At 33.3% G+C, this 16,974-nt stretch overlaps 3 protein-coding genes across 3 annotated transcripts in view; 1 reads left to right on the top strand and 2 right to left on the bottom strand.

Moving 5' to 3' along the window:
* The first annotated feature begins 6,496 nt into the window (after window positions 1-6,496).
* HELRODRAFT_113378 (hypothetical protein) lies at window positions 6,497-8,005 on the top strand. The gene is made up of 6 exons (XM_009023729.1): window positions 6,497-6,569; window positions 6,635-6,753; window positions 7,258-7,329; window positions 7,415-7,504; window positions 7,618-7,683; window positions 7,849-8,005. The coding sequence occupies exons 1-6, from the start codon at window positions 6,524-6,526 to the stop codon at window positions 7,951-7,953; spliced, it is 498 nt and encodes a 165-aa protein (XP_009021977.1). The 5' UTR covers window positions 6,497-6,523; the 3' UTR covers window positions 7,954-8,005.
* A 106-nt stretch (window positions 8,006-8,111) lies between these two features.
* On the bottom strand, window positions 8,112-14,516 carry HELRODRAFT_113375 (hypothetical protein; the record flags this gene model as incomplete). The annotated part of the gene is made up of 17 exons (XM_009023728.1): window positions 8,112-8,672; window positions 8,911-9,034; window positions 9,297-9,363; window positions 9,559-9,659; window positions 9,944-10,015; window positions 10,242-10,394; window positions 10,624-10,695; window positions 10,949-11,087; window positions 11,244-11,345; window positions 11,842-11,948; window positions 12,221-12,339; window positions 12,739-12,878; window positions 13,147-13,222; window positions 13,596-13,684; window positions 13,894-14,000; window positions 14,140-14,249; window positions 14,423-14,516. 17 exons carry the CDS (start codon window positions 14,514-14,516, stop codon window positions 8,416-8,418), a joined length of 1,929 nt encoding a protein of 642 aa, XP_009021976.1. The 3' UTR covers window positions 8,112-8,415.
* A 2,038-nt stretch (window positions 14,517-16,554) lies between these two features.
* The window catches only part of HELRODRAFT_176262 (hypothetical protein), a gene marked incomplete at both ends in the record, with an annotated part of 823 nt that continues 403 nt past the window's right edge, over window positions 16,555-16,974 (bottom strand). The window contains one exon of the mRNA XM_009023727.1: window positions 16,555-16,866. Coding sequence (XP_009021975.1) covers window positions 16,555-16,866 — 312 coding nt within the window. The remainder of the gene's footprint in view (window positions 16,867-16,974) is intronic.

The raw sequence follows: 16,974 nt of genomic DNA, 5'->3' as shown, positions 1-16,974 counted from the left end.
TTGTTGTTTGCTGTAACGACTGTTGTTGTCGTTTGCTGTTGTTATGATTATTGTATTTGTTTAGCTGTTGTTGTAATTATTGTATTTGTTGTTGTTGTTGTTGTTGTTTGTTTCTATTATTTTAGTAGCTGTTGGCGTATATTTCGTACTTATTTTGTTATATGTACATTTATATTTTTTATCTTGAAAGTTTTTTCAATCGTTCCAAAAAAAACTTCCCCAGGTTCGTTTCTACCTGAAATCCTACCTGCAGCGAAACTCCCTCCTGAACCGCATTCTGACGCTGGAGTACAACGGAGGCGGCGGCACTGATTACGTGCAGCTTGTCAGGGAAGCCAGAGAAAGAATTTTCACCAAAAGTCTGTTGAAAATTTAATTTTTAATCCGCTAGTTTCAATTAATATTGATGTGATCGTTTATTCATCTCCAACATATTCTAGAGTATTTATATTTTCAAATCAAAATTTTAAACATGAAATCCCGATTTTACATTTATTTAAAGTAAGGTAATAGGATGATTGTGTGCATAATTTAAGCGCAAGGAGACAGGCCGTACGTGAAGAACACGATCATTTTGATAACGGACGGTCCCTACCACCGGCCTAGCGAACAGCTGCTCGATGAAGTTGAAAAATTAGCGAGAGATGATATCAGGGTCATTTCCCTGGCCGTCCATTTCAGTGGCGATCAGATGAACGACGAGTACAAGGCCTTGGAAGTCCAACATTCCGACGAGCATGAGATTTCAAAGCACATCAGAAACTATCGCAACTACCTTCCATTCTCCTGGAAGTATGGCGATAGAGTCTCTATTTATAATTATCACATGTTGGATGCGGAAGCCGGTGATCACGTGATCAGTAAATTAGGGGAGCATTGGGCCACCCGACCGCCTGGCGAAGAGATTGATGAAAGGCCACCGATCACGTTCAATCTGTACGATTTTGTGAAAAACAGTACCAAATTTACCACTGTGACGACGAAAAAAATTGTGCGGCCTACCACGACAACTTCAAGATTTATCACCACAACTGCTACTAGAGCTACAACTACTACTACTACTACTACCACTACTACGACTACAAAGCCTACCACCACTACATCTAGGGAAGTAACGAAACCACCTGTCACTAAACCAAAGTTAAAAACAACTACTAAATCACCAAAAGTTACTGGAAAACCAACCGCAAAGCCTGGCAAATCGTCGGTCAAACCAAAAAAAACCACAACCGCAAGACAAGTGGCAACAACTACTGCTATTCACGGTTGGTTGATTTGCTTTCAATTTAAATTTATTTTTTTAACTAGAACAACTTTGTAGCTTGATATTTCATTAATTTAAAACTTTACTTATTCGGGTGTATGTAATTTGTCACCTAGATAAGGATGTATCTGGGCCAATGAATCTCTTGCTCATTGATTCGCTCTCTAGAGAAAAATACTCCGTCGATGAGATAAGAAGTGGTCTCTACCACCGAACCTACCTGTCGCTGCTGAGAAATTTAATCATCGGTCCTGAAAACGTTCGCGTTTGTTTCAAAACAGCCAACCTCTTCCACTCCTGCGATGACAAGCAATCTCTCAGAGAGCTCGAGAACTTTGTAGTCAATGAAGCCGACGTTTCAGAAGCGTTTGAGAGTCTAGCATTGGACGAGTTAGATGACGCACTTGACATTTACGAAAGTATTAAATCAACGTCGCCGAGAGGCGCGTCATTCGTTACCATTATATTAGCCGATACCTTTGAAGCGACTAATGTTCAATATGTCAATAACACCATACAAGCTTCAAAGAAATCAAACAAATTTATTTATTATGTGTTTGACGACGATGACGGCAAAAAATATAAAGAATACGATTTTGTCATTACAACCGATGCCAAACAACGAGTCATCGACAATGAGTACTTGGATACCATTCTGTTGAACGTCGTCAGACGACACGACATTGGCTTTCATCGGGCTGTTCCGCTAAAGTTAGTTGCCACTGCAACAACGACAACTACCACAACGACAACCACCACAACGACAACCACCACAACTACAACCACCACTACGACAACCACCACAACTACAACCACCACTACGACAACCACTACAACCAAACTGGCTACAGTAACATTACCTGCTACTTTTACAACGCGTGGGTTTTCAAATTTTTATAATTTTTTATTTCATACAATCTTTAAAATGTTTGAATTTTAAGCAAAAGCAACCCGCAAAATTTATTTGACAAATTTTATGAAATTTCATTAGGTCGATTCATGTAAAATGGTCACAGGTTCAAACATTTTGTTTTAGGCATTCATGTTGGAAACAATATTTCCCTCTTTTTGACAGGTAAAATATCTGGACCCATAGATTTGTATATGAGCGTCTGCATTCCTCAAGAAGAAATGACTGAAGCTGAATTTAAAACTTACGTTTACGACCTGTTCATCTATCCATTTTTAAGCAAATTTGAATTCGGATCTGATGAAAATGTTAAGTTAGAAGTTATCGGTAATAGCGAAAATTCACGTGTGGTCAACTTTTTTATCCCATCTGATTACACAAACAACGACGATCTATTCAGCAACTATGTAATGCCGCAAAGATTATTTCAAGGTGTGCCAGCAACAGTTGATAACTTACAACACATTGACGATCTTATATTCGGAAATGAAGATTACGCCGATGAAAACAATCCGAGATTTAGTTTCGTCGTTATGGTTACGGGAAGTCTGAACGATGAAGAGCTTCGTACTCTGGAGAAATACATCAAAACATCGATGACTGTACCAGTCTTTTTCCTTGTATACGACACAGATTATGCTAAATATAAGGACTTCGATTTCGTCTTAGTGGTTGACTCGGTGGTTAAAATAGCAGGCTACTTGGAGACTTTACACTATGCAGCAAGCGAAATTAAATCAGTTCCCTCAAAGTTCGTCAGCACTACAACCATAAAAACCACCACGGTGACGACACCTGCTAGAATAAAAACTGGTAAACACTTTTTTCATCATGCATATTTTACAATATTTCAATATTTACATACAAAGTTTTAAGTTTTAAAATTAAGCAATCTATAAATTTCTTTGTTTACTTTCATGATATTTTTTCTCCAAATTTGTTCAGTAAGGTGTAAATGTGAAACTCTTTGTTTGAAGATTTATGTAGAAGTAGATTTTTGGTGAATTTCATTGAAAAACATTTTTATTAACTATATTTTCGCTAGAATTAATTAAAAATTGAACCAATATGAAATTTTAATAAGCTGTAAGATTAAGGATTCATATGAAATAATATATCAATTCGAAAGTACATAAAATATCCAGTACAATGTGATTTCAATTTACAGGTAACTTGGATCTGACTATCGGTTTTGCACCGGATCTTAAAACAATGCAAGATGCTAACTTTTACAATTTTATATGTGGCACATTCAAACCATTGGTGTTTTTTTATGACGTCGGTCCAGAAGACACCAGAGTGAATCTTATTTATCAGCCGAAGGACCATGTTGGCGGACTGCGCGTTGATAGGTTTGAATCTCTTGACAGTTTCAAGAAAATATTGTTATCGTTAAAGCTATCTCAGACAACTGTTCCCAGTGCACGTGCAGTTCTTGAATACTTATATAACGATGTCTACAATCCAGACATCAAAGACGCATTTTCTAGTGCTGCCAAGTTAGCAATAATAATAACTGGACCATTGGACAAGAGTTCCGCAATAGAGATTGGTAAGATGATGAAGTTGAAGCCGAACATTGCCGTCATGCTGTTGGTCATTGACGAGCAAGAGAACGTCGATCTTGATTACTTCTTTGTGAGTTACACAACCTTCAAGCCTAATTACGAGTTGCCTAGTGAACTCTACAGCCTTCTTCAACGATATTTATATGAATTCGAAAGTTTGATCCAACGTCAGCAGTTTGAAGAACCCATTCTAACAGCTCTACCCGATCTCAAACCTCGTACGACTTTCTTGTAATAATCATTTTTCTTCTTTGTTGAATTAACTAAACTTAAAAATTTTGCATTTCACAGCCAAATTATCGGGACCTTTGAATTTATATTTTAGCGTTGGCATACCTCAAGACATCATGACAAAAGGTCAATTTAAAAGCAATGTGTACGATAAATTCATCTATCCATTTTTGAACAAGTTCGAATTCGGAGTTAATGAGGGAGTGAAATTGGAAGCAATTGGTTTCAACAATGATTCAGCGATTAGGAACGTTTTCACGACGGCTGATTACAAGGACAATGATGACTTGTTCAATAATTATCTAACCCCGGAGAATTTATTTCAAGGCGTGCCTGATTTTGTTTCATGTTTACAATACATAGATGATTTAATGTACATGGCCGAACAAGAGAATATTGATCCGCAGCTGATCAACATGGCCGTCTTAGTAGCCGGAAGTCTCAATGAGAAAGAACTTGTTGAATTGAATGAATATGTCAAAGAGTTGCCCGTTCCGACATATTTCCTCGTGCACGACAATAATGTCAAATATAGAGAGTACCCTTTCGTCATGACGGTTGACTCGATAAATAATTATCATCATTTTACCGATTTATTACTGTCTCTGTACCGTTTATTAGAAGTCTACTCAAAACAAGTAACGCCAAGTTTCGGACTGCCAACGTTTGATAATCTGACAGAAATATTTGAAGTTGGAAGTTACGACTATGACAGACGTTAGCTTATGAATTCATAATATTCTCAATTAATTTTTATTCACAATCATATATTTTAATCGTTTGGTAATAATTTAAATTTCACAGCGCTGTGTGACCGCATCATTAATATTGCAATCGGCGTGGCTATGCCAGAAGATCTGCTAACAAAACAAGAGTTTGATCAATACGTCGTTGGACAACTCATCACGCCGTTCATGAGAAAGTTTAAAATTGGAGAAGGGCATACAAAGTTCTCCGTCTTTTTCTTCGATCTAGAAGGCAGCCTGCAGGTTCTCTTCCAGTTTAAAGACTCTCTCGACAAAGATGAAATTATTAGTAAGAAACTACAAGCAAACTTATACCCAGGCAAGCCTAATCTAAGGCAGGCCTTGAATTATATCGAGAAAGAGGCATTCACGAAAGCGAACGGAGCCTCCGATCATGGTACCGATCTTAGTTTCATAATCGCCGGAACGATCGCTAGAGAAGAACTTATGCAATTAAATAAAACATTGGCATTTATGGATTCAAATGCAATACCGACGTATTTGTTGGTTCACGATAATCAAGATTTCAAGTACGAGGGCTTCCCACAGGTTCGTGGCGTCAGCTCCGTGAGAAACTTCGAAGACCTTGTCAACATAATGGATGAAATATCGTGTACCATTGACGAAGAGCTGGAAGAAACTGGGGAAGAAGATGAAACTTTGTCTCTTTTTTGACGTCTTTAATCGGCGTCTCTTTATATAAATATAAGACGAGAATGTTCCTTTTTTTGTTTTTCACAACGTTTTTGCCTTACATATACTTTTTGCTCTTACATTTTGCTTAGGTTCTAAATGTTCTCTTTAACGTCAACGTGTGTCCTTTTTTTTCTGAAATCGTTATTCCTCTGCATTTTGAGATCGTATTTGTGCACAAACAAAAATGTTAAAAGTGTTCTATGAATGAAGTTCTTTATTTTATGCTGTGTTTTAAATTTAGATTAGATTTTATATTATAAAAGAAAGAAGTTGATTTTAGTTCACTATTTAGTTCAAAATGTCTCTTTCATGACTTGTTAAAATTATGAAAATCTTGTTTTCACTTGCTTTCTTTTCTAAATGTCAATTAAATTTTGAGAAAAGTTAAAGCATATCATATAAATTTAATAAATCAATGAATGAATTATTTATCTAAATAACATATTTTATAAAAATACACTTGACCATAATATGTACTCGGTACCATGTCTTCCATTTTATGTTATATTTTTCTGAAACAACATACTTGGGATGCCACTGTGTCTTTTTCTAAAACAACGTTATAATCGACGCCATTTCTTGTTTGAATGTATTCACATATCTTATACGTTATGTTATATTGATTATGTAATTTTTTTCATTCAAATTCTATCTCAGATATTATAATAATAAAAGATTTATAAAACAAAATTGTCCGTGTCAAGCATATACTTAAATTAGAATAGTATTACTTAGTTACTTAAAGGTACATTTAGTATCAACCAAGGGCTTTTTTTATTGCCAACGGATCATGGATATATATATATATATATATATATATATCCATGCAACGGATGCCAATTTATCTAACGTTATTAATACAACGGCTCTACAAAGTAAACATGACAATTTGTATTTCAACGCACGTAGATTCAACCATATGTATATAGAATGAAATAGGATTCAATCGTACACCAATAATTTGTAATGATTCTAATGTTCGAACTCTATGGTTATAAAAAATTTTAGCAGTAGTATTAGTATTAACGGAGTTTCACTTTTCGTTGACTCAAAGACGGAAGTGACATTGTCTGTTCGGCCACGAAGCAAGAAATATAAACTGAAAACGATGCTGCCTATTTTAGTAATTTTACTTTCATCTGCCTTAGTAGCAGGTTTCAATTTATTTATTTTTGTTATTTTGATCAATTGTGCTAACTTTTCTTAATTTATTTTTTAGGGGAGATATGTACGTCCCCGCAAGTAACTTCTGTGGTTCATTCCACTTCTGATTCGCAACTTTCGTCAGGGACAGCGATCGTCGTCGAGTTCGAGCTCGCCTGCTCCAACAAGGCCCAAGTTAGTAAAATAAGGGGAAGCCATTTTACTGGTTACTTGTAGTCTTAACCACATGCTTTTTTCTTTTAAAAATAATTTTTATTTAAATTTATAATAAAATAAATGAGTAATAATTGTTTTAAGGTTTTAGTGAACAAAAATATAAATATTATAAATTGTTTAGTTTACTTACTTTTACTTACATATCACATCAGACATTGTAGCTTACTAAATTAAATTTGTAAAGTAAAATCACAAATGTATATATATATATAATGTTATTATATTATAATTATATATTTATGTTTATTAGATTTAAAATCTAAATGAGTATGATTGTTATCAGATATGTTGATTAATCATTGGTAATAGTTGTTTAATCAACAAATGAAATTTAAACAAATGTTAAACTAGTAAAAATAAAACAGATTATAATAGTTTATTTTATCTATCATCTTGCCTTAACTTAGTAGTAGTAGAATATAGTATGCCTGACATAATAAAATCAAAAAAATTTTCCATCAGGATGTCAATCTGCATGCCGAATTTCATGGTAAAACATTCCCTGTAACCAAAATTTCAGAAAATAAATACCAGGTAGTAATCATTTCATTTTTGTGATGAAGATTAAAACTTTACTATATGAGTAAACTCATTATACAAATATTATATTGCCATGTAGGTCAGTTACAGTGAAGAGCATAAAAAAATACCCAAAGGATCGTATATGCTTCGCCTATTTGATGATGAAGCATATTCTGAGTTACGTAAAGTAAGTAAAATTCACCGATAAGTTGCCTAACTTCTTGAAAATTACAATCAGGTGTTATCTATTTTGTAACTGTGTTTTAGTAGACTTTTCACATGTGATGACATTCTCATTAGGTTCAAAGAAGTGGTGAAGATTCATCTGCTGTGAAAACATCGTTCACCATCGATGTTCACCACCAGGTAAAACTAAATGATCACTTACCTAATACTACATACCAATACACATACTAATACTACATTCTATCCTAATGTGTATGTACAACAACTTACATCCTACAACTTTTCACTAATTTGTCCAGCATAAATAAATGCATCTCTACCCAGCCAACTATATTTCTTACTTAGGGCACATCCAGAGGACCGTGGATTCAGACGGAACACATAGCAACAGCAGGGGTTGTTCTTGTATTCTATTTAGCTTACTCGATGAGGAACAGTCTTCAAAGTTAACTACCCTTGAAATCATAAACACTTTGTGATGTTCCAATAAGTGTGTATATAAGTTGTTGTCTTTGTGTTTGATTCAACATACGTTAAGAGTAGACTCGTTACGGCCTGCGTTATTTACATTATGTTGATTTAATAAAAAAAATCGAACAAAAGTCATCTTTATTTACACGGCTTTAGTTTACATTTCTCAATTTTTAAAATGAAATTTCTTAACTTTCAAAATAAAAATTAATTTAAAAACATTTCCACAATCAATAACCCTAACTGAATGAATGAATCACATTAAATAAAAGTAAAAGATAAATAAAGAGAAAGATAACATTAAATGGGTAGATGATGATGATAGGCGTTAGTAATGATACTGGAAGCAGTCATGATGATCGTAGCGATTAACTGATAAAATTGTAAACGACAGCAAGTGCGAACGATGACTACAATGATAATGACGTTTGCGTGACGTCATTAAAGAGATCTCGGTATCTTGGCCGGTGGTGGCATGTCACCACGTGTCGATTGTATGTGCCCATAATTTTGTCTTTGCGGAGTTGATGGATGGCTGTTCAGATTATGCTGTCGCTTCTGCTGTTGTTGTTGATTGTTTTGCGAGTCTGTCCTATTAGGAGGCTGGTGGGAGTTCTTTGTGAGATCGTATCTTTTGTTATCAATAATTTCGTACAGTAACTCCTTGTTTACTGGATTCCTGATGGATTCCACAACAGCTGGATGAAGTTTAAATGAAATGTGAATAAAACTGTTCATTGAAATAACGTCAGCTCGTGCATTTTTAAAAGATTTTATTTAGAAAAAATTGTTCCCCTGTCAAGCTAAATGACAGATGAGCAAATGTATGTACAATAAGTTATAGATAATAACAATAACAATATTTGTGTATCATTTGTATAGTGCCTTGTGCAGCAAAACAGTCTCAAGAATTTTTAAAAAAGTAAAAAAATTAACCCGCCGCGGTTTCATATTTGTTTGGAAATGACTTGTCTGTCCTTTGTCTCATGAACACCCATCCGTTGTTCCACTTGCATTCGATAATTTTGTTGTTAAGTTCTCGTAAACCTTTCTTCATTGACTGGAATGACAATTTATAATGGAATGGTTATAAGAATAATTAGAAGAATAAGAAAAGGTATGTCGAAATGAATGTCAACGCTATTATAGATTAATACAATTTGCAGCATGTACCAACCATGCAAGTACGCGTAGCGATGTATTAAAAATATTTAAAATTTATTTAAAATTATTATTCAAAAGCATTTGAAATACAAAAATGAAATACAAAAAAAATATTATTGAATAATTGAATAAATAAATAATAATTAGTGGATACTAACGGATAACCTATCAAAGGGACGATCCATCCCACCGACGTACAGATCTCCAACATATCCCGGCACAATTCTGATTTAAATATGCATAATATAATTATTATTTATATCGCTATTTATTATTATGTAATAATAATAGTAATAATAGTAAGATGGAATAAGGTTTACATTCAAAAGTGGAAACTCCATACAAAATCATCGTCACCAACGTCACTGACATCACCATTATTATCTTGATCACCATCCTCATCATCATCAGTATACTCACCCTTCCCCCTTCTCGTAACTGACCACGAGTTTAAAGTCAACTGAATTGAGTGAAGGTGGTTTCCATTTTAGCATCTCACTACAGCGGCCCATCTTATAGCCCTGGAAAGGGTGTCATTAAATTATCAGCTTAATTATGAAATAAAATAAATAATTTATAAGAATATAATTAACTAATTATTATTAATTAATATCAATCATGTAAAATTAATATTATTTCTTGAAGGGAAAGTAAGAAATTGAGTAGCAGATAAGTCTGACAGACAAGCAGACAAACAAATAAACGAAAAGAGACACCAAATAGGCAGGCAGATAAAGCAGACAGTCAAAGCAGACAGACAGACAAGCAAAGCAGACAGACAGGCAAAGCAGACAGACAGACTCACCATATCGACAGGTTGATAGATCAAGCCGTCGACTTCGTGACTGACCTCCCTTGCGAACTTTCCATCCAGTAACTAAAATTTAATCATCAATATGCGGCCATCAATATTTAAATTTATTAATTCTAAACATCACATCTAATAAATTAACATACAAAATTCACATTTTTAGGGTTTGTATTAGCCTGTTTAGCTATTAACATAAAATATTTAGACAGCTAAATAAAATTTTTTTTAAAGTTTTGAAAGTGATTACAATTTATATGAAAGACTACGAATTCTAAACTAGATATATATTTACACTTCGAGAACAAGTTATATCCCAGAAAGGTTTAGCTCTGATACTGAAAGGTTCCAAAGATTTATTAATTCTACCCTCATTTCGTGGCTGAATTATATCCTTTAATATGCACATCAATCTAATGTCGAAATTCCAACTACCAACATCTTGACCCTTGAATTCAATTTATAAATATTATTATAAATAAATCAATATTAATATTTATTCATTCATTCAATCATTCGAGCATTCATTCATTCGTTCGTTCATTAAAGCATTCATTCATACACTCATCCTTTCTTTCATTTGCCCATCCATCCATCCATCCATGTATTCACTCATTATTATACTTATTAACAAACTTATATATAATACATAGATACAAAGGTAAAAAAAAACTTACATCCAATTTTATGACATCATAGATGAGGTACCTGGGTATTGGCTTGCCCTCCGCCTGATCAATTATCATTTCCTGTTTATTTATTTATAGTTTTTTTCAAGTTAAATTAAATCCCAAAAATGTGAAAAATAAGTATAAATCATCACTTCAAAGTATCGTAAGTTGCATTAACGTTTCAAGAAGTAATAACACTAACTTGAAATACATACAAAAGCAATAACAAGGATAATAAATTCCGACAACAAAAGAACAAAGATAATAAATTCAGTTAACAAAACAAAGACAAGAAACAACGACAACAACAACCCCAGAACAAAAATCTAACCCCATCCAATAGGGTATTACACAGATCGGCGTTCGGTTCTTTCCTCCGTTTAAAAGTTAAATTCTGCTCAACTCTAAAAACCGTATTATCTCGATCCATCATAAATACACTGTCCTTCTTCTCAATCAGCATGAGGTATCTACAATTACGAAGCATTTAAAAATATAATCATTAAAAAATGAGATATTAAATAAAAAATTGCTATAATAAAAATAATAATAATTATTATTATTTATCATAATTCAAAAATCATAATTTAAACTATCATAATTTAATAAAAAAACATCAAACTCACCTAGTGCCATCTGCCTTCCAGCTGACCTTGTAAGGCCTCCTAGTGAGAAACAATATGTTCTCTTGGTTCATACTGACTGGATGTGCACCAGGAAAGACCAAACTGTATATTTAACGACAAGTAAATACACTTTATACACTGTAGGTTGTGATACAAAAGAGATACTTCGTATGATACCGTATCTTATTGTAAGATGATATTTAATGATTGAATGATCGATTGATTGATTGATTGGTTGATTGATTAAATATTATCCTTCAAATATTATATCAACACATGATACCCTATATGGATATATGGATGTATCATTATTCAAACATTATATCATCTCATGATACCATATCATCACTAACAGACCATCATAACAACTAAATAGATACATCACGCACCTTCAATCAGATAGGTATCTTGAACTACAAACCTATTAACAAATTCTACACCTACGTTCTATACAATACACTATCATGATATCATTGCCATATCTATCAACACGTCATCGTATCAAAGATACAATAAATCGAAGATACAACACCATCAAGACGTCGTGATGTCAGCGTGACGTCACACTTACGTCAGCGTGACGTCACGCACAGCCAACCTCTTCATGTTGCACATCTCCCTGACAATCTCTTGAACCCTTAAGATCTCAGCGTCCTCTTTCACTGTCACAACACCCTTCACATTCCCATCCATAAACAAAATGTCCTGATGAAAATTTGAAATATTATAATCATTATTAATAATTATCGCATATTTATCATATAATAGCAATTATTATTATTATTGTTATTTGAAAATAATTTTATAGAAAATATACCAACAACAACAACGTCATCATCATCATCAACAAAATCATCATCGTCATCAACAACAGCATCACCATCTTCATCATCAACAACAACAACATCACCATCTTCATCATCAACAACAACAATACCATCACCATCTTCATCGTCGTCGTCGTCATAATCACTCACCTTCTTGTAGACAGTCTTCCTGTACCTCCAGCTATTCGTCGAGGAGTTATTACTACTTCTGCTGTTTCCATCATTGTTAATAGCATTGCCATCATCATCCCGACCACTATCGTCAGATTCTGCATTTAAAAATACATACACATATGCATACACAACATACACATACACACATACGCACACACAAATACAGACACATACGTACACACATACACCCATGTACGTACATTCACACATACATGCACAAACACACGCAAACGCACATACATAAACAAACACCCATATACAAACATTCACACACACAAACACACACAGACATACACAGACATACATACACACAAATATAGACACATACACACACAAACATCCATATACAAAACACACACACACACACAGAGAGAGACATACATACATACAAATATAGACACATACATAAGCAAACTCCCACACACATACATTCACACATACATTCACACATACACAAACAACAACAGAAACAAAAGAAACACAAAAATACCTACCCGTACACCAAGACGGGAGTTCAGGAGCTGTGGGCGCGTATTCGGTGGGATCGAACCTCCTGTAAATCTCATCCAGGTATTCCTGCTTGTATATACCCGGTGGGCGGGCCGCACTGAACATCTTCAATACCACATATGGACTGTTTAATTGCGATCAATTATTATTATTTTAGTTCCATTTTTAAGTAATTACTCAATCCAAATGACCAGTTTATTGAATTATTAATTAGAAAAAACGAATTGTGATTAATAAATAAATAATTAATAAAGCTTGAAGATTAAAGAATATAGAAATGAACAAGCAAACATACAAACACACACGTACACACAAACCAACACACACGTATACACGAACAAACACACACGTACACACAAACAGACAGACAAGTAAGAATAAAATTTCTATACCTCAAGTTATCCTTTTGTACAAAATAGGACGTTATAAGGAAGCCTGATCTGTTAAAACCATGTGTGCAATGGACACCTGGGCATGTAGTTTTTCAATGCTACTTCATTAACTTGCAGTAGTACTTAACTTAATGTTGGTACTTTTATTTATTACTAAATATTAATGATACTTTATTTATTTATTGCGTGTGTGTGTGTGACACTTTATTTATTGGTTGTGTATGTGTTTGTGTGTGTGCAGGTATATGTGTAAATGCACTTGTGAGTGTCTGGTCTACTCTAAGAGTATATCTGTGTGAGCATACATATGTGCATATGCGTGTGTGTGTGTATGCATGCATATGAATGTTTTTGTATATGTATGTTTGTAAGTATGTGTATGTCTGTCTGTGTGTGTGTGTGTGTGTGTGCGTAGGGCGTGGGTGTGTGTGTATTTATTTTTAATTAACCAATAATTTTTGTAGGATTCTGTCTGAAGAAATTATCACATATGGCATAAAACTGCGAGGTTTGCTCTTCTGAGGGCGCCTGGTCAAATCTAAAGTGTTACCAAAAAATATAAATAGAAAAGTGATTTAATAGTGATAATAAATCTTGACAAAAAAATTAAACTAAAGTAAATGTGGTTCTAGAAATGCATTTAATAATAATAATAATCTAAAAGTTATAAACAATTATCTGAAATTAATTAAATATTTAAAAAAACACATAATTAATCAAATAATAATTAAAATATAAATCTCTAACCCTCTACAATTAAGTTTATAATATTTGCAGTCATACAGATCTTTAACTGTGTTACTATCATAGAATCTTGAGGTGTTCGTCAGGTCGATGATCAGACCCATCTTTAACTAAATAATAAAATAAATACTTTCTATATGATAATAATAATCATATGATTAATTATATAGAAATCCTAATAAGCGAATCTGTTTAAAAGTTAATTTTAATTATGTCTTAAAAATTGGTTAATTATAAATTAATTATCACCTTCATGTTTTTCACCGATTCAAAGACCATTTCTAGATTAAATCTACAATCTTCTGATATTTGATCATCGTATTTTTCATCTAGAGGCGTTTTGAACACTAAAAATTTGTCTTTAAAAATTTGTTGGATTATTCGGTTAAATAATTAATCAATCAATTAATCAATAATTTAAAATTTTAAACAATCAAGCAAGCAAGGGAATAAACTCCCCCCAAAAAATAATTAATTATCATTCAATCAATCATTAAAACACAGAAAGAAATCACTAAACAATGAAACCTACTTTCAATAAGAGCACTTTTCCTAGGGCAATGCAACCATCGTGGAGGTACAGTTAATAATGCCAGTTGTTGCTGCTGCTGTTGTTGGTTCTCCATAATGCTGTTCCAACTGCACTAACTGTACTTTACTAACTAACACTAATTACTAAATGATGAGAGATTCTGATGAAGATATCTCTAATCTAATCTGAATATCTTTAGGGTAAAACGTGAGATAGGTACTCCTACGGTATCGTCCATGTTTACAAACAATCATAATATACTTTTAAAAACATATTAACGCCAAACATTCGGTAAAATTTATAACGCGACGGTTTTGGTGTATCTAACAGGCGGAACCAATATTGTCAAATTGGCTGAACAGTTTGAACTAATATATTTTCGTTTAATAATATTACACGGAATAATTAAAAATTTAATTTTATTATATAAGCATCTGCGTCCCGTTATTTGTTTAAAACGATACGATTTCGGCTACGATGAAGCGTATCTAACAGGCGGACTCAATCATGTCAAATCGGCTGAACAGTTTGATTTAATAAATTTTCGTTTAATGAAAATACACGGAATTATTAAAAATTAATTTTGTTACATAAGAATCTGCGTCTCGTTATTATTTTGAAAACGATACATAACGATACGATAACAATACGATAACGAGGTATTGAAGACTATATATTGATATAATAAAATCATGTGCACAAGTTGTATGATGATTTTTGAGTTTTTGAAAGATAGTATTTGAACCAAAACGTCGCGCACTAACAATGACGCTTGGCACATTTACAGTCTGCCCTTATTTGTTTTCCCGCCAACTCCGCTTTACAAAATGTACTGTATTAAAACAGAAAAAAGTTAAAGGTCAATTACACTCTTCCAAAGTTCAGAGGATTCAACAGAGCGCAAAACACCGTAAATGAACATCGTGCTAAACGACGCATTATATACGAAGCATGTGACACGCGGGGATATTTTTGTCACATTCGAACCCGGTTACTGCGAAACAGCACCAGGCGACCTTAACCATTAGACCATCACGCCGCACACCCACTTCGCCCAGAAAACAGCCATTCAGTTGAAAAATTAAACAAAAGTTTGTTTTGTTCGTATTTTTTATTTGATACGAGACTTTTTTGAGAATGTCTCGTTTTAATAACGATACAATATTTTTAGAGTATTAAACCAAAGTCATTCAATTGGAAAAAATTAAATAAGTTTTTATATTTTATAACACTTTTTTACAATGTGCACTTTTACCATTTCCACACTTTGAAATAATGGTACAAGACGAAAATTGTCTTTTATTTTTTATTTCGATATGATAGACTTTCCTAAAAATGTCTTGTTTAAATAACGATAGGAGATCTCTGGTATTGTTATTAAAGGATACGAGATTTTTCGTATCGTTTTATAACGATACGAGATTTTTTTACCGTTATTATTAAATCTCTGTCGATTGGTAACGAAAATAACGGTTCGAGACGCAGGTGCATAGTATAAGATTTTATATATTATTTTGTTGACATTATAATACAATTTAAAAATTGTACAGTATATTATCAAATATTTTAAAATTGTGTTATACTTTGATTTATAAATTAATTTTAATGAACTCGGTGAATTAAACAGGAACTGCAAAGAAGTATTGGACTTAATTATGGAAGTTTTTGGTCCTTGTTATTATCTCACAAACAACCTAAGTGCACCACAGTTTTGAAGTTTCCTGCATCTGATGTGTTACAACGTCATTCCTGCTCTTGCTTGTAGTAGGGTAGCATGGGGCAAAAAAGCCACCTCTAACGTTTGGCGGTTGACCACACCCAACAACTCGAACATTTTTTAAAGTTTAATGTTGCCTTAGCTAGATTGGTATGTCCACTACCTAATTCTACAATTTAAATTATTCAAAAATACACTTTCTGTGTTTTATGAGGAAAACTATAGAGGTCTATCAAAAGAGCTTCTTGCCCCATACCTGGGGCAAAAGGCCCAAATTAAGAAATTAACAAAACAAGCTGTGATTACAATGGTTATAGCTTTAATAGAAACAAAATGCATGAAAAAAAATGCTTTATTATTTTTAATGAAATGACAAAATAAAATTTATTAAAATTTTAATGTTTTGTTTGTAATTTTAATCATCACACTCAATACAAATAAAAATGTCATTATAATCCTCTTCTAGTCCTTGGCAACCATTATGATGCCAAATGCCACATTTTTGGCATTTGATCCACTGACGCCCAGTTACATCTTTACAAAAAATTTGTGTGCAAGTCCCACATGGAGTTGTATCTTTGGTTCGTTTCACCGTTTTACTTTTTATATCTAATAAATCTTTAGAACGCTTTATCTTTTTACAATTTTCCGGCTTTCTAATAGATAGCGTTGGATGTCTTTTTAAAAAACCATACATCCAGTCTATCCCTGCCATTTTCATTTCAACCTTGAATGGATGGCTTAATTTCATTTTTTCGGCAAATTCAAAAGCCACTTTCCTGACGTCTGTTGTGGTCATTCCGAAGAGTGATTTTTCCATACTTTTAATAATTTC

Source organism: Helobdella robusta (assembly GCF_000326865.2).
Source record: "Helobdella robusta unplaced genomic scaffold HELROscaffold_37, whole genome shotgun sequence".
Taxonomy (NCBI): Eukaryota; Metazoa; Annelida; class Clitellata; order Rhynchobdellida; family Glossiphoniidae; genus Helobdella; species Helobdella robusta.
This window is presented reverse-complemented; position numbering and strand designations above follow the sequence as displayed.

Bases quoted from the DNA above. Each gene is read 5' to 3' on its own strand.
- HELRODRAFT_113378 (XM_009023729.1), top strand. From the start codon at position 6,524: ATGCTGCCTATTTTAGTAATTTTACTTTCATCTGCCTTAGTAGCAG. The intron at 6,754-7,257 runs GTTAGTAAAATA...ATTTTCCATCAG, and splicing joins CCTGCTCCAACAAGGCCCAA to GATGTCAATCTGCATGCCGA. The intron at 7,505-7,617 runs GTAAGTAAAATT...CATTCTCATTAG, and splicing joins CATATTCTGAGTTACGTAAA to GTTCAAAGAAGTGGTGAAGA.